Source organism: Erpetoichthys calabaricus, chromosome 9, assembly GCF_900747795.2.
Source record: "Erpetoichthys calabaricus chromosome 9, fErpCal1.3, whole genome shotgun sequence".
Classification (NCBI taxonomy): Eukaryota; Metazoa; Chordata; class Cladistia; order Polypteriformes; family Polypteridae; genus Erpetoichthys; species Erpetoichthys calabaricus.
In genome coordinates this window covers 47,262,962-47,285,734 of record NC_041402.2, presented here as the reverse complement: position 1 = coordinate 47,285,734, position 22,773 = coordinate 47,262,962, and the positions used below count along the sequence as shown (strand labels likewise).

The 22,773-nt window shown below is 40.7% G+C and overlaps 1 protein-coding gene across 1 annotated transcript in view; it reads right to left on the bottom strand.

The window, feature by feature from the left end:
• The window catches only part of LOC114657729 (hydrocephalus-inducing protein homolog), a 215,476-nt gene that overhangs the window by 47,429 nt on the left and 145,274 nt on the right, over positions 1-22,773 (bottom strand). Inside the window, exons 12-14 of the mRNA XM_028809609.1 lie at positions 8,158-8,381; positions 6,140-6,207; positions 1,579-1,811 (exon numbers count right to left, since the gene is read on the bottom strand). Coding sequence (XP_028665442.1) covers positions 1,579-1,811; positions 6,140-6,207; positions 8,158-8,381 — 525 coding nt within the window. The remainder of the gene's footprint in view (positions 1-1,578; positions 1,812-6,139; positions 6,208-8,157; positions 8,382-22,773) is intronic.

The window sequence follows — 22,773 nt, the reverse complement described above, 5'->3', positions numbered from 1 at the left end:
GGGAAGGTCAAAAATCGAGATGTATCAAAAAGCATAGCAGAAACACAAAAACATGCCAAAACTCCCAAGTGCACTTGAATGAACTGCCAGGAACTATGGGACACCCTCCAGATTTAAAGGCCAGAGGGCAGCTCCTGGGGGTGACTGGCACGGTGGCCCTGCCTCTTAGGGGACCATCTACAAAACAAATGGAACATAACCAAGGCATTGACTAGACAAAGTGAACATCAAAGAATAGAAATAATAAACACGAGCAATATTCGTGTAAACAAAAGATGGTCAAAAAGGACATAAAATAGAGATCAGAACCAAGGATATATGGCTGAAATATAAGTTTTAAAGAAGTGCAAAGTCCTGGTAGGGAAAGAACGGGTGTGCAGAAAATCATTTTTTCAACCAGCCTTACGTGGTGCAGCAAAGAGGTGACTGTACTGAGGTTGCTGCTGCTGCTGCCTGACAGCCCCAGAGCCACGCTGTGTGCGTTCTTTCCATGTTTCAGTTGCTGACTCTTTTTCACCATTCTAAACCTTAGGTCTTGCTGTTTCAATATTGGCAGTTCAGAGTCAATAAATTTCCCGAGCAGCAGGTGGTTTGCGAGGCTCTCACTTTTTTATAGCATTTTAATCTATAAGTCTGTATTTTGTCAGATGATGATGATGCCATATGGTACCAGAATGATCTGATGCCAATGGAGACAGACCAGGCACCAGCATCTCATTGTTTGATTTATTTTTTGTGACATGAAAAGTATGTGAACTTGCATGTTTTGCTAATCTTAAGTAAAAGAGAGAAAAATATTATTAGTTACGTAAGTTCATATAAATGTTAGAGACGTCTGCATACATAGTGGAACATTCTGGTATGGCCCCTAGGTTTTCGGGGCAAATTCACCACTAAACCTGTTTAATCCAATTTAGGGTCACACAGGCCTGGAGCTTGCACAGCACATCAGGTATAAGTAAGGAACCAGCTGTGAATAGTTCAACGTGACTGGTATTTATAGTTAAAAAAGAATTATGATTTTCCTTCGGTTGCATAACACCATTTAAATTCCAGAGTCACCATGCAATGTAACTTTGTTATGGTTAAAGTAAGATCTTTGTCTTATTGGTACAGTCTAATGGTTCATTCATCCATTCTTATTTCTAACTTGTCTTATTCTATTTTAGAGTTTTAGAGAGCTACTGACTATCTTGGCAATACCAGATGAAAGGCAGGAGCCAACTATAGAAGGAGCACCAGTCCATCACAGTGCATACCACTACAAAGCCAATTTATTGTCATCAATGAATATAATTTTCACGTCTTTTAGATTTGGAAGAAACCCAAATCTGGAGAAAACATATGTGAGCATGAGGAGACCATGGAAATTTCACACAAAAAGCGAGCATGAACACACATCCTTGGATCTGTGAAGCTCCATCTTTAACTACAATTACACTACACATTTAGCAGAAATTCATTAGTAAAATTCCATACAATGAGGGTATATAAAACATTAAATTAGAGTTTACAAAAAAAGAGTATGTCATATATTATATTTTTAAAAAATCGGAATTAATCATTGTTCTCTTGTACCTCCACATCCATCAGGCTTAGTGATCGAATGGTTCCTCTGCTTGGGGTGACAGTGAACTCTCTTAAATTTAAAGCCTGGGAGTTGCTTCTCCAACTGGTTCGGCTCATGTCTGCAACCTGAGTTGTGCTCGTCATGCTTGCATCTGCAGAGCCATCACCTGAGATGCGCAAGCTAAACATGATGGGTACTAAAGATGTGTTATTCAGGCAGCAATTTAAGGTCTGAGGAAAACCTATATATTAAAAAATGTGAAAACAGAATCAGAAAAGAATGATTTATACACATTTAGTAGAAACAATTATCAGCTTAAGTCAATGCTAAATTCCTAAACACATCTGCACTTAATCTAAACAGGACAGCAAGAGGTAAGAAATTAAACTCACTTTTTGATTCTATGAATCAGTTTACCTAAAGCTGAAGCATAAAAAACACTCAGAATTTATTTAAAGTGGCCAGACACATTAGACACGGCTTATTGGAAAACACACAGCTATGCTAAAAAAACATTTGGAAATTAACATTAATCAAATAACATTTTTCAGAATAATTTGCAGCATGCATAAATATATAATATGCGATGTATGCCTGCTTCTTTACTATTAAATAGTCCAAAATCAATGTCTTACAAGTGGTGACATTTGTGACAGTCCTACAACATCATTCTATATAATAAAAAACAGCAACACAAAAAAGGGGTTTAAATTATCATTTCATTAGAGTATTTATTATCAGTTCAAAGTGCTTGAACATCTGGAAATAAAGATCACCATCAGAAGCTGGAGTGAACATCAATAGTACATGGGTGACAGTAATGTCACACATTCTTTTGTCTGTTAAGTAACTTTTCCTGTCAATTGTACAAAGTCTTCTGTGCTAAGACACATTTCTCTGAATTTACCTTAAGGTGCCACTGTGTTCCACAGACAACATTGGGATGAACAAATCATAAAAACTCATAAACATACAATGTGTTTTCCATACATTGGATTAAAAGGTTCGATATTAAATGAAGGACACTCCTCCATACTATTGAGTCAGGAGTTTCAACTGAACTCTTTGTTCACAGGTGCGTAAAATCAAGCACAATGCCATGCAATCTCCATTTCTGAACACTGGCAGTAAAATGGGTCATACTGAAGAGTTTGGTGACTTTAAACGTGACACTGTCATAGGATGCCACCAAGGCACAAGTCAGTATGTGAAATTTCTGCTCTGGTAGATATACCCGGTCTGGACACATCGAGGAGCAACAATAGATCAGCCATGAAGTGGTAGACCACACTAACTCACAAAGCTAGGACAATATGTGCTGAAGTGTGTGGCATGTAAAAATTGCCTATCCTCTGATGCATCACTTACAACAGAATTGTAAACTGCCTCTGGAAGCAACATCAACACAAGATCTACATCAGGAGCTTCATGAAATGGGTTTCCTTGGCTGAACAGATGCACACCAGCATAAGTTCTCTACGTACAATGCCCGGCATCAGCTGGAGTAGTGTAAAGCACACCACTATTGGACTCTGGAGCAGTGGAAACGTGTTCTGGAGAGACGAATCATGCTTCACTATCTGGAAGTACAATGGACGAATCTGGGTTTGGTGGATGCCATTTGAACATAACCGTCAAAACTGCACAATGCTTGTTGTAAAGGTTTGTAGAGCAGGGATAATGGTCTGGGGCTGCTTTTCAGGGTTTGAGCAAAGCCCCTTGGTTAAAGTGATGGGTACTGCTAATGTTACGTAATAGAAAGACATTTTAGAGACTTTAGAGCTTCCATGTTGGTTGCACAAACCCAGGTCCTTAAAGATATGGTTTGATGAGTTTGGTGTGGAGGAACTCGAGTGACCTACACATAGCCATGACCTAATCCCTACTGAACAACTTTGGGTTGAAATGAAATGCTGATTGCAAGCCAATTCTTCTCATCCAATATCACTACCTGACCACACAAATGCTCTTTTAGCTGAATACGTAAATCCCAGCCACACTCCAAAATCTTGTGGAAAGCCTTCCTAGAAAAGTGGAGGCTGTTATATCTGCAAATTAGGAGTGGGGTGGTGGTTGTCAGTTCCATATTAATCACAAATCTGACATCCTCAGAGTGAACACTTGCACAACAATGGGGAAGCTGGTCTCTGCGTCTCAGTACCCGATTGGATTTTTCGTGTTTTCTGTTATAGGTCTTACCTCATTTACCGAAATCCGATTGGATCTGCCGCGCGATATTTTATAGGTCCCGCCCTCTCTGTCTTGTGTGACACGTCAGGTGGCCTTTGAAGCAACTGCTTTGAAGCATCGCTCCGTGCCCCGCGCATGTGCACTTCACCAGAAGACACGGACACATGGACGCACACAGGGATTTTGTTAATGCCCATTGTTTTGTAATGTGATATAGCTGTAATGGTAAGGTGTCCACAAACTTTTGGCCATACAATGTATGTAAGGGTGCTTATTATAGAGCATACCTGCACACTGCACTTTGTCAAACAAAGTAATGTATTTGTATTGAAAAACTTTGTTCTAATATGTTGCCTAAGCTCATTCAAAAGTAACACAACACTACTTTCTGCCTGGTTTCTGCTTCAGACTTCATCAATTTCTGTGTCTGAAAATGTAACATTTGTTAGCACTGTGAACTGCCAATTTGTTGCCTGCTCCTGACAATGGATTACCTACAAAGTCACCTGTTGTTTAGTGAGAAGTGTCCTCTTGGACTCGTTGTTATGTATTCATTCATGGCTCAAGTATTTTTTCTCCTTATTTAATCTTTTTGTTTTCTTTCACAAATTATTTTGTGTATTATGTTATTAATTCTATTTCTGGTTTTGTCCTTTCAGTGTTTTATCGAATTCAGTATTATATTGGTTATTATTTCTGCAGGTTTGTGTCATGTCATTAATGTATGTATTTTTCATGTTTTCTACCCTTTTCCTTTTATATGGAGCCCCAGGGGTCGGGGCCACCTAGTGGTGCACCTGGGGACTGCCTTCATCAAAATATAAGGAGAAACTGTAGTTATACTGTAGTTTTGGCATTAAGATTTTCTTATTGTCTATTCAAATTTTGATATTTGTTATTGTTGATATCTAGTTTCTAACCCTGTTTTATTAAATTAAAATACTGTTTCTGGTTTTCTGCTCCTGGATTGGTTCACTTTTCAGCCTATGTGAATTTCCCCTTGGGATTAATAAAGTATCTATCTATCTATCTCTATCTATCTATTGTTTGATCTTTCTCTTGCCTTGGTTTTTTGTGCAATCCTTTTGAATTATTTCAATAAGTATTTAAGTACTAGGGTGTTGTATCATGTTAGCCATTATGGATGTAATGAGAAGTCAAGCTAAATGACACCTTTAATTGGCTAACTAAAAAGATTATACCCTAATTTTCAAGCTTTCAAGGTAACTCCTGCCTGTAATCTTTTTAGTTAGCCAATAAAAGGTGTCATTTTGCTTGACTTCTCATTACAATAAGTATTTAAAAATTAAAAGAAATGTGTTTAGTTCTCTTGGGACATAACGTTATGTAAAAGTCTGTATTTATGTGTATTTTGTGTTTTATTGTCGATAACTCTGTATCTAATTATGTCCTGTTACTCTAAATGCAACCCCATTCTCTGTACTTTGTGGGTGGAGCCTCAGGAGGCGGGGCCATCCTGATAGCACCACTCCTGAGCCCTCTTTCTGGCTATTTATGCCAAAGCAGAGAGGGTTCAGATCAGGGTAACATTTTGTTTACTGCAGTATTGTGACTATTAGTATTTTGGATCTTTCTGTTTTCTCTGACCTTCTTGTTTTTATTTGGGGCTTGTTTCCTATAGAATTTTCTTTTAGGTAAATCATTCTGAGCCTCTTTTTTGCTTTCTTTATATTTTGTATTTTTTGTGAATAAACCCTTTTGTGCACAAGCGTGGGGTTTTCAGTAATACTCGTCCTCATGGGGCTTCTACTTTATTTTGGGACATTTCTGTTTCTTTTGCCAGCTCCCTTTGTTTGGGGACTGCTAAGCCAAACACTTAAGTAGTGAGTGAGCTAGACTGGGTAAGTCTCATTTGGGTTCTGGCTCTCTTTTGGAGGCCTCACGCACCTTTTAGTTATATTTAAGACCCCATTTCATAACAGTTTGTGCAAAGAGTTCTTTGGATACTTGTGACTTTGACTTTGTCTCAATTTTGGGCTTGTGCTGGTCAGACCCTTCCAGTTGAATTTGAGGCTTTGCTTCCTTTGGTGCAGAGGCCTGTTCTTTTCGTCCAGACCTGTGTTACAATGCAGTTGTGTATTTTGGTTTTATTGAAGCCTACGTCCATTTTTGATGTAGGATCATAACAGTTGCCACAATGGATGTCAGACATGCTATAAATTTACCAACAATTATTTTTACACATACAGGTTATGCAATCCTTAAAGAAATCTGAAAGACTGGAAAACTGAATAACACTGTCAGAATAAAGGAGGCCTTGACAATGTTCTACCCATCAAAGAAGTCTTAAACATATTACATAAACATTTTACATATTACAAACATAAATGAAACCTCTGTAGAAAACTGTAAACTCACCATAGGGCACATCCCCAAAATTCAAAGCAGGTATATTAAAATGAAATGTGGGGCCGATGACACATCCCCTGTAAAGTAAACAAGTATATCACTGAAATATACCGAGCATACTGAGTTGGTAAAAAAATCAGTTAAAAAATGGTTCACAAAAGGTATGATAGTCTCAAGATGTAACAATTGCTCATTTTCTTAATAATTACCACTATTTTCTTATTTAGTGGATTTCCAATAGTAAGCCCAAATTGAAACAGATAGGTAGTATTCTGTAGAAGCCAGAAGGAAAAGCCATAAAATTCATGCTTGAAACCGCAACACAATGTATATTCAGACATGCTTCTCTTTTTACTTTTGAATAAAATAATCCTATGGATAAGAAATCCAGTGTAGTGTCAGGGTCTCAAATGTTACATGAATTACTAGCTCCAAAAAGTAATATGGTATAGATAAAAATAAAAAACATACACACACCTGTGATGAAAACATCCAAGAAATTAAAGATTTGAAATTGCCTTTCGTCCTTTAATCCGTGAAATTAGGCATTACTGCCTTATCACAGCTAGTATTTGAATATTCAATATGCCTGTGTTCACCTCAGAGCCTTTCTTTGTGTCATTAAAAAAGATTCTTTGTCACGCTTGGTTTCTTAAAAAAGGTAATTAAAAAAGAGAACATATCCATTAATTTCCGAACCATCTTAACTGATTCAGGGCTGTTGGCGACGGAGCCAATTTTTGCGTGTTACATGCGTGTTACTAGCCATCTCCGAAAGGTATTTATATTTACTTTTACATTAATTGTGTTAGCAGACAGTGACTTACAAAAGAGGAAAACATGACTGACTACCATCGGTCTGGGCGACTGTTTGGGAACAAGTGTTACAGGACAAGATTACAAGATTGACCATCACAAGTGAAGAGCTCAAAAACAGAAATGCAAGTGATTTACAATTCCTAGATCATAAAACCTACAGCTAATATCAAAAAATCACCAAACAAGCGAGTCTTTAAACACATGGATGGAGTCAGCATTCTGAATGGAGGGAGGCAGCTCGTTCCAACAGCTAGGACCTACACATGAACAGAGTCTGAACTTGAGATTTAACACCACATACAGGTGTCATCACAACACCTAAGTGAGCGAAAAGAAGCATAGGACCTCACAAGTGTTTCCATATATATAGGGCCGAGCCATTGACTGCTCTGTTGGCAAACATCAAGGATATGAACTTAATACATACTGTTACAGAAAGCCACTTTAGTGATTGAAAGGGCTTGGTGACACATGCCAGTACTCCTGCCAGCAGAGAGTTCCAATGTACACTCCAGCACACAGCCATATTCTCTTAAATGAGGCCAAATTAAAGTCTTTTGGAGGTGGGAGTAAGACTGGAGTACCCACAGGAAAAACACACATACATTTACAGCAATGGCTGAAAGGCTGAATTTCCCATTGATTGTGGAATATCCATTAGATAGATAGATAGATAGATAGATAGATAGATAGATAGATAGATAGATAGATAGATAGATAGATAGATAGATAGATAGATAGATAGATAGATAGATACTTTATTAATCCCAATGGGAAATTCACAACACCCCCTAAGTGAAGTTGCATGCCAATCTTGTAGCACACTGTGATGCAGGTTGTTTGCCACTTTCTGCATTCATAATGGATCGATCCTAACACATGTGCTCATGAGCAACTCATTCTCTGCTAAATCATTTTTCACAAATGGTTATTGCAATTAACCTTGAATTCTGCTCCATCTATGTGGGCTTCCATCTTAAACTCAAATATGCTAGGTAAGGATAAACTTCTTCATGTAGAACCTTTATTGTGTTAAATAGCTTGGCTCATAAACAAAAGGGTAAATTACTAATATAAGAAATGATACATAACATGACAAACATGAATAAGAAACTTCAGATTGTGTTCTGTATTATAAATACTTCATTTCTAAAAAAAAAAAAAAAAACAAGTGCCAGTTTTTGCTAATCTTTGTATCTCCTTTGTACCTGAAAGTGATGGATATGTTCTGTGGACTGCTGTCTACAGAGAACTGAAAATCCTCCTGGAAGTCCCCGAGAATACCTGAGGAGAACTTAACATGGATGGCCTGAAAGCCACCGGGAAGGACAATCCCTTCACTAGGGTTGAAGGTGAAGCAGGCCCCTAAGGCAGAGACTGGAGGTACCAAGGTGAAAATTGCATCAATGTCCCCTTTGTTAGCAAGAAGTACCTGAGGAAAAATAAAATGAAGAAAACTGAAATTAAACATTAATTCACAAGCATTTAAAATGAAAAAAAAAAACAAAAAACAAACAATAAGATCTAAAATCAAACGTTACAGCTTTATATTATAGTAGCTGTGCCACCTGGGCTTTGCAGAGGAAATTTCTTAAGACAATGAAACTTCAATTTAGTGCTCTTGGTAAATTGGATGTATAAGAAGTACGATGTAAGTACTTTTCTGTATTTAATATTTGCTGATTCTCCCCTCCACCCAGAGGCTAATGTTATTAGTTCACTGGAGCTCCTTACTCTTGAACATGCTACGTATAATTGCCAAGGAGGAAAACATTCCTGCTGTACTCTGTATCAGTTCTTGTTTTTCCTACATACTGACTTTGGCTCTTTTTGATGGTTATTGCAAAACATAATTTTGTAGGAAACTGTACTGTTTTGAATTCAAACAGACAATTAGCAGGAATAATGGGAATTCACCCTGAAGTACATCCTATAAAAATAGCAGCTTTTATCCAATTTGAATGTGATGCTTTGATCATTAATCTTGTGTCATGCCATTACAAAGCTTTACAGTGCTTACATCACAAGCAATGTACCCTGAATCGTGGTTTACTTTAACTTCTTGCATACAGCATTGACTTTTACAGGTCGTGTATTTACATGACCTATGAAATGAATTTAACATTATAAGCAATTTACAGAAAAAAACAGGTGAAAAGAAATAATATTGTGAACTATGTACAATGTCCACCTCCTCTATGTTCTGTGTGTGGGGAAACCCTTTATTGAGCTGTGCAAGCCGTCACGTCTGGCCTGCGTTGTACCCAGTGGGCTGTTACGCCGTACCAGAACATGCGTGTGTGTACTTTGTAAATCAGAATTCAGCAGCACATCACAGTCTGACCTCAAAGAAGGCACCCAGTCCTCTGTAATAATCCCATTTTGACCTTTTACCTGTTTAAAAAACTATTTCTTTGCTAACCCTTTTGGTCACTTTTATTTCCTGATCCATAATTCTTTTTCTCCCATTGAATTACTAAGCTCAATACACCAACTGCATTTACAGTATATTTTCTGAATAAGAGTTTTTTTGGGAACAGGTAAGCAAGTTATGCACTTCAGATCTACATTTTATTTTCCTCCTGATACTGACTGAGTTATTAAAAACATGATAAATAGGCACACTATTTACAGAAAGAATAGAATGGTTTTGATAGTTTGCTGGAATGGTGTTCTGTTTATGTCCAATCTCTATCAGAAGCTACAGTACGCTCCTCCAGTGAAGAGCACCAGTGACTTGTGTTTACATAACATAAAACGTATTTATAGTGCATGTTTTGAGTTATTTGAAATGACAAATTCTCTGCTCTTTAAAGAAACTGTGTTAGTATATGTTCAAGGGATCTATTAAATGTAATGCTGCATTTGAGAGATTTTTATATTAGGGATGCTCTGATCCATTGGTCAGTGATCGAAATCAGCTGACTTTCACTAAAAAGAGACTCAATCAGTGATCGGTAAAAAGGCTAATCACAAAAACTGATATTTTTCAGCCCGTCCTATTCTAAACTTTACGGTAGTTTAGTTGTAATGCTTTTCATGCATGCCTTATTTTTCTTTTACAGCCAAACTTCCTGCAGTGTAAACAAAAAGCAGTGAGTGGAAGCTTGTTTTTATTAGTGACTGAGAGATGATTGCTGTATTAGCCTTTATGTTAAAGAAAGTGGAGTAAAAACAGTGAAAAAAGTAAGCAGAGGAGTCGGCTTGTGCAACAATACAAACAGCTACTTCAAGAAATTCAGACCTTTTTATTTTGTCTTTTATATTAAAACAGACACCTCTTGAGTTTGGATGGAGCGCTTGGTTAAAACGCAGCAGCTTACACTTTTAATTGGAAAAAGAAAAGATAAAGACTCATTTCAAATGGTGGCTTTGTCAACAATAGGCCTTTTTAAAGATTTGTACTGTGTTTATTACTTGGTGCTGGGTGTCATAAAGCACAAGTTTTGGTAAGAAACAAGTACTACGTAAGTAAAATGGTAATCCATATTTTATAATTACATCTTGTGGTGCCCGGCGGGCATCCATGCCCGGCCGGGATGCCTAGGAGGAGTGGAGGAGGGCATGTGCCTCCTCCAGGACACAAGGGGGCGTCCTCCCTGGTGGCTTTGGGGACCACGGGTACGGAGCTTGGAAGCTCAACCCTGTAGTGGCCCGTGGTCACCGCCATGGGGCGCCCCAATGCCTTGGGAGTGTTGGCCCTCAGTACTTCCGCCACACCGGGAAGTACTGGGGGGAAGAGACTTGAGGGCACCCGGTGGACTTCTGGCTTCACCTTGGGAGCTTCCGCCACACAGGGGTGTGGCTACGGAGGCCCTGACGATGCACCTGGAGCCCATCCGGGGCACATAAAAGGGGCCACCTCCCTCCAGTCGGGGCGAGAGTCAGGAGGAAGAAGACGAAGCGGGTTGGAGAGGAGTGGAGGTGGACCAAAAGACTGTGAAAGGCATTGTGTTGTGGCCAAGGACTTGAAAGGGTGATTGGTGCTTCGGCACTGGGTTAGTGCACAAGTATTGTAAATATAATGTGTAATAAACGTGTGGTGGACTTTAATACGGTGTCCGACTGTCTGTGTCCGGGCAGCATATCACAATCTCAAGAATTATGAATGTTTAGTTGTACACACCTGTACAAATAGTGGATGTATATCTTAACATCAAAACTCTGTAGTGCAATTAATGATTTAAAATTATTAAAATGTATATGGTATATTTGTATTTAAGCAGTGTTTAATTGTCAATATAACTACATAACAATATATATATATATATATATATATATATTGTGGCAGATGCCTGACAGGACAGGGAGAGGGACAGTACCTCTCTTGGACCACAAGAGGGCAGCCACCCTGGTCTGCATCGGGGCCATGGGATCAGAGCATAGAAGCTCAACCCTGTTGGGGCCCGTAGCCACTACCAGGGGCACCCGGAGAATTATGGAGCCCTGGGCTACGGCACTTCTACCACAACCGGGTGAGATTCCAGACACACCCAGAGTGCTTCCAGGTGCTCATGCGGCACTTCCGCCACACCAAGAAGTGCCGCTGGAAGATCATTGCGAAGCACCTGGAGCACATCCGGGGTGTTATAAAAGGGGCCGCCTCACTCCATTAGTCGAGCCGGAGTCAGGAGGAAGACAGAGCTTGTGAGAGGAGGAGTGAGGGTGACGAAAAAGAAGAAGAAGACAAAGAAAGGGACTGAGTGTTTGTCTAGAAGGGCATTGTGAGGTACTGTATACACTGCAGAAATATTAATCGTGTGTATTTTTTGGACATCTGGTGTCTTTGTCTATATTTGCTAAGCGAGAGAAGTTGCAAAAATCATCATGTTCATGCAAATTATAGAAAAAAACCTGATCTAATTCTGTTAAGTAGTTCTCTCATGAAAAACAGACAGACAGAAGTTTGACTTTATATATACAGTATACATATATATATACTGTATATACAAAGATACACACACACACACATATATATATATATATATACTAGGGTGCTTCGCCCCCTGCTCGCTTCGCTCGCCAACCCCCGTATTTGGTTTTCCGGATACACACTTTTAAGATTTTTTTTTCTTTGAATTGTTGCTATTTCATTAGTTTCACTTTAATGAGGTCAGGACAGGTTTCTCTGTTTGGAATTTCAGCATACACAAAACGATCTACATCATCAGCAGTTAATAATTTTTTTTACAAAGTAAAAAAGTAAGTAGAGTTCTGCATTGGACTCCTGTCTGTAAAGTTGTGCTATTTTCCTCTCACAGTTCCAAAAGTACTGTACATGGGTTTACCAAGGTGATACCCCAGCTTTCGTCTAGGTTTTTGTACAAGGGCTAGACAGAACGTTTTTGACTCATGGGGTAAATTTAGGTTTATAAATAAGCAGACAGATAAATATATATACATTAACAAAGTAACCAATAAATGCATGTGCGGTAAACTCTGTTTTTGAAATTCTCAAGATTCTTTATTTGTCACATGCATAGTTATACAGGACAACACGCAGTGAAATGCATCCTGATCCGCTTATCAAAAACTGTGCAAAGTTAGAAGAATATCAGTTAGATTAACAAAAAGTCATAGATCAAAAGATAATAGTATAGTAAAACATAATAAATACATAAAATTATGTGAATAAAGTAGAATTAAGTGTTAAGGTGCAATAGTGTAGTAATTATTGTGCAAAACCAAAGTTAGACTGGTGCATAGTTAAATGAGGCAGTTTGTTTGTTTGCGCTACTGCAATCTTTACTTTTTTATATTTTCTAATGTTCCTACTTTCATATCCTTTAACTTTCTCCACACATACATATGTGTATAGCACCAATGTTTTTTTTTTTTTTTGAGCCTTTCTAATTTCAATGGTTTCATAGTCTCTAACCTGCTCTGCATGTGTTTAGCGCCAACGTTTGTAAACGTCTCTATGAAGTTCTACTTTGTCTTTTACTCATTGTCATTTAATTCTGAGCTGGATTGGACGTGCTTTTTTTTCAATTCCACTTGTTCCGGGCTGATAATTACTTTTTTGCTCTATTTCCTGTCCAACGCATTTGAGTCTCTTTTCTCCACGCTTTTCTTTCTTCTTCGTTTAATCGTCGATGTTTCATTTCTACCCTATTCATTTAATTTCTACCCTATTCATTTCTACCGTATTGACCTTAACACTTTATATGCACTGAGAGCCCTGGAGCTGTGTGTGCTGCATGACTGCCTTTACACTACTGATTTGTTTTTTTTGATATTGCTTGTAAGTAGGGTGTGTCTTGCAAGACTCTCGTTCTATGTTTCAGTGAGACGCACCGTGGCAGGTCTCTTTCGTCTCGCGGGTCTTTAATTTATCTTCCGAGAAGATCATGTATCGTAGACTATCAGGACAGGGGACAGGATTTCTTTTTATAATAGATAGATATATATATGTGATCTACATGCTGTCAAATGAACAAACCACATGCCATGGTGCAACGTTAGGGGCTTCGGCTCTAGCACTGACGTCCGCTGTTCGATTCCCGAGAGGGGGTGCAGTGAGTGTGTACGCCTGATGAGCCCAGAATTAGGGCGAAACACGTGTCGCGTACTCTTTGCATTATTTGACAGTAAAACTATTTTCAACCATTCTATGATCTGCTTCTCGCACCTGAAAGAGGGCACTGTGGTGGATGTTAGCCGACTTGCTGACCAACCACAAGCATTTCCTGGCAGGTAACCACCCATACAATCAGATTGTGATTCAGACTACGAATGCCATGAATATATATATGTACTGTATATATACTGAATATATATACTGTGTATATATATATATATTGTGGGATATGGCCGGCCTGTCACCCTGGCCAACACCCCCAGGCCACCAGATGGAGCTGTCCCTGCTGCATGGATGTGCCCCGAATACCAGCAGGGAATCATGGAGGATGGAGTTTTCCTTTACAGGCCTGCTGGATATCACAGGGGCCAACAGATGACGCTGCAGGGAGGCCCAGAGAGTTGTTTGTGCCCTATAACCCGGAAGTTCGTCGTAGGCAAGTTCCGGGTTGAAGAAAAGGACTTTTTATCTGACCCGGAAGTGATAAGAAATCACATGGACTGTAGGATGGGAAACACTTCCGGGTCATGGAATATAAAAGGACTATGGGAAATCCCAGACGTCGAGCTGAGCTGGGTGGAAGGGTGGCAACGCGTCTGGGAGTGTGGAGGATTATTGATTATTGTGTTTATTATTGATTGATTATTGAGTATTGTGGAGAGGAGGGTGCTTTGTGTACTTTATTATTATAATAAATATTCATATTTGGACTTTTATCTGGTGTCTGACGTCTAGTCTGAGGGTTCAAGGGGTCACGGAGACCCTTAATCTATCACAGTTGGCGTAGTTGACAGGATTCTCTGGCCGTCGGATTTGGCAGAGGACCTGAATTTAAATAAATTTTACTGTGGACAGAACCCTGAGAAGACAACGTTCAGACACACTGCAACGTCGCCAAAACCTTCCGTTTCCAAGGACGTCATGGGAAAGAAGAAGACAAAGCAGAGCGGCAGCCCAAGTGGAGGTCCTATGTTTAATATGGCCTATGCTCAAGACGAGCCATGGAGCGGTTACGCGTCTCGGGAGAGACATCCGGAGGAGGACGACTTCAAAGAGGTATGTGCCGGGGAAGCATTTGAAAACCTTTTTAAAATAACCCATTTTGTCCCGTGCACATACCTCCCAGGTGTCCACCCGGAGACTCTGCGGAAGGCAGGAAAACCTCCTGAAGACGATGGTATACGCGCGTCACTGCCTGAAAATAAAAAGAAGGACTTCCGCATGTCGGGTGCTGGTGAAGGGCACATGACCACCCCGGAAAGAGTGGGGGAAACAGACGGTACGCGTCCTGATGTTTTCGTCTTCACCCCGGAAAAGACGGACTTGGTTTTTCTGAAAAGGAAAGGGGAGGCGAGCGAAGCACCGCTCTCCCTACAAAAAGGTAAGGAGGTCCAGGAAATGACTGCGCGATCTGTCGATAAATTGAGACAGACGGACCGCAGTCACCCAAAAGCGGCACCGCGGACCTCCGAAAACTCCAAATCCCAGGCTCCCTTGCGGAACCCGTCAGAGCACGTGCCAGGAGCGGGTGTGCTCATTGGCTCCCAGCCGGAGGGTAAGGCTAGTGATCTCCTGAGCATACCTCCAGCTGAATTAAATAACTTTTTGGACGTGCACGAGCTGGAGAAGTTGCTTCAGCCTGTGCACAGTTTCTTACAGGTTGTGGCAACGATAAAGAAGATCGTTGGGGATCTGGGAGCAGCGGCCGAAGCGCCTTTTAGAAAGGTGGAGGAATACCTGCGCTGACTAGGTCGGGAGCGTCCCGTGTTATATGATTTGGCGGTACAGGTAGGAAATGCCGGTACCATATATAATGAAATAGGGACGCAGTATGAAATGGGCCCGCATTTGATAAGTAGCGGGTGCCAAACCACTGCGAGCCCTACACGAGAGTGTGGGATGATGACAGAAGGGACGGAGGAAGCGCCAGTCAAACCGGAGCAGCTGAAAAGTGCTGTCTCTCGGGGCGATGCGGTGCTGAAGACGCCGCCCCTAATTAAGGTAAAAATGATGGGCGTTCAGACAGAAAAAGGGCTCTCTTTTACTAATAGAGAGATCCAAACTGTGGAAAAGCCCCAGATTAAAAAGGAGATCCTAAAAGAGAAATGGGAGTCTCCTGATAAAGTGATGAGGGAGTTGTCACTAGGTACTGGAGGGGCAGAGGAAGTGCCAATCAAACCGGGGCAGCTGGAAAGTGCTGTTACCCGGAGCGATGTGGTACTAATGACGCCGCCTCCTAAATTGCATAGAACAATGGGCGTGCAAACAGCAAAGAGGCTCTCTTTTCTCCATAGAGAGCCTCAAGCTGAGCACAAGCCCCAGAGAAAGCAGGAGATCCCCAAAATAAAATACGGGTCTCCTGACACAGTAGAGAGAAGGGCGGAGTATACTGAGGCGGCTATAAAACCTCCCTTGGCGGAGAAAGGGGAGGAGTTGACGGAGTTCCCAAGGTGTTTCCAGTCACGCAGAGGGTTACAAACGGGAGGACGGCGGCTATGCTACGACTGCTGCCGGTCGGGCCACTTATGGCGAAGTTGTTCTCGGAGGACGGGGGATCCGAGGGATTTCCGATACAACGTTCCCCCTAGGTTCTCCGAGGAGTCTCGACGACGTAGCCATGGCCCGACCCATGGATCTTCCTGGAGGAGGACGTCCCTCGCGGGGCTGGCCGCTTCGAACCTTGGTTCTTCGCTGGGGGGGGAATACTGTGGGATATGGCCGGCCTGTCACCCTGGCCAACACCCCCAGGCCGCCAGATGGAGCTGTCCCTGCTGCATGGATGTGCCCTGAATACCAGCAGGGAATCATGGACGATGGAGTTTTCCTTTACAGCCCTGCTGGATATCACAGGGGCCAACAGATGACGCTGCAGGGAGGCCCAGACAGTTGTTTGTGCCCTATAACCCGGAAGTTCATCGTAGGCAAGTTCCGGGTTGAAGAAAAGGACTTTTTATCTGACCCGGAAGTGATAAGAAATCACATGGACTGTAGGATGGGAAACACTTTTGGGTCAGGGAATATAAAAGGACTATGGGAAATCCCAGACGTCGAGCTGAGCTGGGTGGAAGGGTGGCAACGCGTCTGGGAGTGTGGAGGATTATTGATTATTGTGTTTATTATTGATTGATTATTGAGTATTGTGGAGAGGAGGGTGCTTTGTGCACTTTATTATTATAATAAATATTCATATTTGGACTTTTATCTGGTGTCTGACGTCTAGTCTGAGGGTTCAAGGGGTCACAGAGACCCTTAATCTATCACAATATATATATATATATATATATATATATATATATATAGTGAGATATGGTTGGCCGTTTATCCCAGGCAATAATCCCAGGCCGCCAGGTGGAGCCCTCCCTGCAGCATGGAGGTGCCCCGAATGCCAGCAGGGAATTATGGACATTGGAGTTTTCCTTTACAGCCCAGCTGGATAACACGGGGGCCGCTAGAAGGCGCTGCAGGGAGGAACAGCGATTATTTTAGCGACTAATTTGTAGCGACTAATTTGCCCTACGCCCCGGAAGTACATCCGAGTCACATGGACAAGAGGAATGACGTGCTTCCGGGGTGAAGAAAAAGGATTTTTACCTGACCCGGAAGTGTTCCTAGTCACGTGGACAGAGGGCAAAACACTTCCGGGTCACGGACTATAAAAGGACCATGGGAAATCCCAGACGGTGAGCTGAGCTGGGTGGAAGGGTGGCAACACGTCTGGGAGTGGAGGATTGTTTATTGATTATTGATTGTATTATTGTAGTGTTTATGAGTATAGTGGAGTGGAGGGTGCTTGGTGCACATTATTATTATAAAATAAATAATAATTGGACTTTATCTGGTGTCTGGAACAAGGGTTCAAGGGAGCGATAGCACCCTCTGTTACAATATATATATATATATATATATATATATATATATATATATATATATATATATATATATACAAATACAGATATAAGAGTGGAAAAAGAAGGACCGGGAGATTAGACAGATGCAAGAGAAAACAAACAATAGTCATTTCAATAGAGCGGGAGGTCAGAACCAGATAGTCAAAATCAGCCAGCAACAAAAACAAAAGACAATGCAAAAATCGTCCCAAGAGTAAAGAACATCCTTTCCCTAACAATCCACAGTAGCACCAATTGTAGTGGAATGTTTTTAAAAATCCAAAAGCTTGGACACTGTGTACTGTGCTCCACCATTGTAAATAAGTACAGTAGAACATCATTAAATGTCATACAGGCATAGCAACAGCAAACAACATGATAAAATGAAAATGAAGCAAGACTACAGAATGGCGGCATTATGACACCACCAAAATAACTTGAATAAATATTAATAAAATGTTGATGAATAACTAAATTAACATATCCATCCATTGCTAAATCTTATTAACTCGCTTGTCCAGGGAAAGGTCGAAGTGAAGCTAAAGCCCATCTCAGCAAGCATCGGATGCATGGCAGCAACAACTGGACAGGTTGCCAGCTCAGAACAGGGTGAACACAAACACACTTACATGCACAAACTAAGACAATTGATATATAAAATTTCAAAATGATTAAGACACTGCACATGCCTACACAAAGATGCCAAAGGCTCCACGTATCACACTAGAATGACAAAACATATGTGACCAACATGATCCAAACCATAAATAAAATAAAATAAAATTATTTAATTAATTAAACATGTAATTTTTCTAACCCCACACACCATTCATTATGTCCTAGATCCTGATCCTGACATGCACCTTGTTGCCAATATTGACTGCAGCTCCCATGATCCTGTACTAGAAAAAGGAGATTTAGAAAAGTGGACAGATGAATGGATTAGAAGATGTGAAAGACTTCGAAATAGGTAAAATGTCTGGAAAAAAGAATGTGATATGAGTCCTGTTATATGATGCAACAAAAAATTACCAAAGGGTGAATGGGCCTCAAAATATCAGAAAAGCCTGACTAAATTCAATAGGTCCAGGCCTTAACACAGGGAGCCTGACCTCAAACTTAACAGATAGGCTTTCTTCTTCTTCTTCTTTTTCTTTCAGCTGCTCTGTGGTGTTATGGGTCCACAGCTCTCCCAGCAAAGGCCAGCAGTTTTATTTAAATAAATAAACATCGCGCTCGCGGCTTAGGAGGGGGCGTGGTGACTGTAGCGAGCCGCAGGGCGATCTGCGGTGTGGGCGTTTCTCACCTAAGTGCACAGGTGAGAGACTGCCCACATCCGTGATTGTTCCTGTGGCTAATGGGCTGCAGCTGCCATGTCCTCTCTGCATATATAGAGAAGCCCGAGACGGTTAGGGAGAAGAGTAATAGAAGTACAAGAGAAAGGAAAGAGAACGGGAGGTTGTATAAGAAAGCAGGAAGCAAGAGAAAGAGAGAGAGTGCGCCGGTGCGAGTGAGTGAGCGAGCATGAACAGGCTCGCAGCAGCTGAATAGGCAACCTGAGTGTTAGGCCGACACCCCAGGCATAGTAGTTGTTGTCGCTCCCGCAGAGTTTTATGAAGGACGAGCGTGACTGGAAGGTGGATGATTCTCCATGGATGACCGCGGGAATCAGGACTTGGGAACGTGGTGTCCACCACGTGAGAGCCTTGGCCGTTAGTGGGATTTCCCAGGTCACTGTCACGGATAGCCGACCGGAGCCAAGGATCGGAAAGGCGACTAACAGTAGTAGCAGCAGTAGGTAGAAGGCCAGCTGCAGAAAGAGCGTCTCCTCTGTTGAGCAGCCCAGATGGGAGTAGCAGGGGAGCTGCCAGGGTAACCGAAGAAACACCGGGCTTTGTAATTTTAAAGGATTGCTTCTTGTTAGATTTTTAATCTCGTTATTCTTAGAAGATGTTTCTATTTGATTTTAACCTCCACGTTTCATTTAATGGATTATTTATTTATTGGACATTGCACTGATGCACTTTATTAGAACACTGTTTTGGATTGCTGTGAATAAAAGCACTTAGCACTTTTAAACCATCCCCTTGCTCATTGTTATTGCCTCACTGTCTAGCTCATCAGTGACATTACCGACGGTGTTGGGTTCAAGGGCTCCCTAACAGCCGATGGGAGCACGGAGCTGAACCTGCATCGTCACATGCTCCCATTAGGGGTTGCCACAGCGGATCATCTTCTTCCATATCTTTCTGTCCTCTGCATCTTGTTCTGTTACACCCATCACCTGCATGTCCTCTCTCACCACATCCATAAACCTTCACTTAGGCCTTCCTCTTTTCCTCTTCCCTGGCAGCTCTATCTTTAGCATCCTTCTCCCAATATACCCAGCATCTCTCCTCTGCACATGTCCAAATCAATGCAATCTCGCCTCTCTGACTTTGTCTCCCAACCGTCTCTCTACTATCACTACAGATCACAACGTCAATAGCAAACAACATAGTCCACGGGGACTCTGTCTAATCTCGTTTGTCAACCTGTCTATCACCATTGCAGACAGGCTTTCTGTTCTGTTAAAATAATCAGAATTCACTTGAAAGGGAAGGTGGATTTTTTAATACACAATGTGATGGACAGCCAGAAACTGAACCCGGCCGGGACGCCCCGAGAATGAAATGATGGGGGGAAGGCAGCTACTTTTGGACACTGCCTCCCCCAAGTCGCTAGATGGCAGCTCTCCTGGAGTATTGTGGTGCCCTGAATTCCCACAGGGCATCCTGGGACTTGGAGTTTTCTATCTCAGCCCTGTTGGGTGCTGTGGGTGCTGCCAAGGGGTGCTATGGAAGGACCAGGGGAGTCGTGCTTCCCTTATAGCCCGGAAATACTGTCAAGTCATGAGGACAGAAGCCCTGAAGTACTTCCGGGCTGATTAAAGAACTGGGATTCTTCATCTGACCCAGAAATGCTGGCAAGTCATGTGGGAGGAAGAACAGAAGCACTTCCAGTTCAAGAACTATATAAAGGACTGCTAAAGACCCTGCGAGGGAGGTGTGGAGGAGAAGATAGAGAGAGAGAGAGAGAATTGGAATTATTGTGTTTATTGCCTGTAATATTTTGGCTGTGGTGCTTTGGGCACTGTTAATAAGAAGAAAAGCAATTAAAATGTTTCTTATTGCTTTTACTTTGTGTCCTGAGTGCCTGTCTATTGACATTACAGGGGCAACAGCGGCCCCTAGCGTCTTACAACAAGTCATACTAATTGCTTTCTGGTCGCCACATTTCTAGCTATTTTGTAAACCCTGGACATATGCAGCTACATTCCTTTATATTTTAAACAATTTATTTAATAATCAAAAAGAAGCACAAAGATGGCAAACCAAGGGAAAGATGATCATAAAAAGGCAAAATGATTTGCCTAAAAGGCACCTTACAGCAACCACTGCCATTCCAAAATTCTTCCAGAATCCACAATAACAGAAGGAAAAAATCAAGAATAACTACAAAATCCAAACAGTACTTACTATAAAGGGCTTAACTCCACAACAAACAATGGCTCTCTAACAGAACTTTACCTGGTGGTGATGTCAAGGTGGATCCACCTCTTGGGGCTCCACTCAAAGAGCACAAATAGGTATACAATACAATAATTAAACACATTATAAACAAACATCATACAATTACAGAATTGCACATAAAACAAAACCAATCCAAAAACAGAATTAACAAACATGAAAAATAACATATGACAAAAAAACTTCATACTAAACGAAAACATAAGACTTAAGTCAAAGGTCAGAGCCAGAACTCCTCTAATGATGGATATTTTAGTCATTTAAGGGCTAATGTTTTTCAGTTTACACATTTTGACATTGTAATAACTAAATTAACAGTGTTCAAAAAGAACTTGCCTCTAAGTGTTGAACAAACACTAATTAGTTGGCTTTTGTGTTAAACAAATCCTGACAGATGTACGGCACTTCTGCAAGCTGAAACATTCAGACTAATCAAGAGTGTGTGATCCTCAAGGTCAGATAAGTGCTCCAAAATAACATGGAGGGGTACTGGATAGTATCACAGAGGGCATGAAATGATTTTATGTTTTGTTAATAAACTGGTATTCTGAGTAAATTATTAGTGGAAAAACTGGAACTGGGAGCTCAACATTTACCACACAGAGTTATATAGCACTTTTATTTAAACGGAACATTTGATTACAATGTGTAGACATGTTCGCGATTATGCCTTACAGCAGACTGGCATTACATCCACAATTATATCTGATGATGTCAGGAGACGTTTTGGTATTCCTTACCTCTGTAAAGAAATTAGCACATTATTAAAATAAATGTATACTACTGAAGTATGAATTTCATTTAAATATGAGCAAAAGAAAATCATTGTAAGGTTGAAAATATTAAAAATGAACATAATCAAAAAACATGCCTTTTTATAAATAGCATGTGAGCTGCACAGTGGAGAACTACGTACAGACGCAGATGCATTTGGTGAATGATACCATTTATAATTCACAGCGTTTTATGCACCCCTTCTATGTTTTATGTACTGTAAGGCTACAAGCCCATTTCCTGGATGACTGCTTCGATTTAATTGTGTCTTTTCTGCTGAGTTTGTACATCTGGAAAATCATCATTAATTATTTGACATGGATTTTTAAAATATTGATTTTTTTTTCTAGTTATTAGAAATGCTGTAAGTGAAGTGTCATCGCCAAACTGAAGTACAGCAGGTCAGTGCACCCGCTGTTTTATTTATTCCATTTCTAATGCATGTCCCTGTCCTATCAGATATGCATTTTTCATTTTCGCATTTTCATCACACTTTTATGGTGTCACCTTTATGGGGAAATCCTCTTTTCTTGGTAAATGGACAATGAAGCAAGGTTTTATAATATTTGACTGTGGCACGTATTTAGAAAAGAGTGGTAGTCTGATCATTTATAAAGGCCTTCATGGATAGCACTACAACCCAGCTTTCTCATTTGAACTAAAAACAATACACTCAAAACAATCTAAAGAGTATAGTGCCCTCCACTCTTTGCCATGTTTGATTTTTATTCTACTACAATGAATTTTTAACTGCTTTCCTGGCCCTCTAAATAAATCTCACTTGGAAGTGGCTAATGGAATTTTCTCAGATTATCAATCATTGGTGCACAGAAAAGAGATTAATGGATTCTACAAATAATATTAGCTTGCTCATGATCACCTATTTTGCTGATGCCATTGACTCTTGAACCAAAAAACAATTGATCTGTATTTTAATATTAATATGTGAATGATCTAAATTTTAAATGATTACAGACTGATCTTTTTATCATTAAATTTAAAAAACTTCCTTAC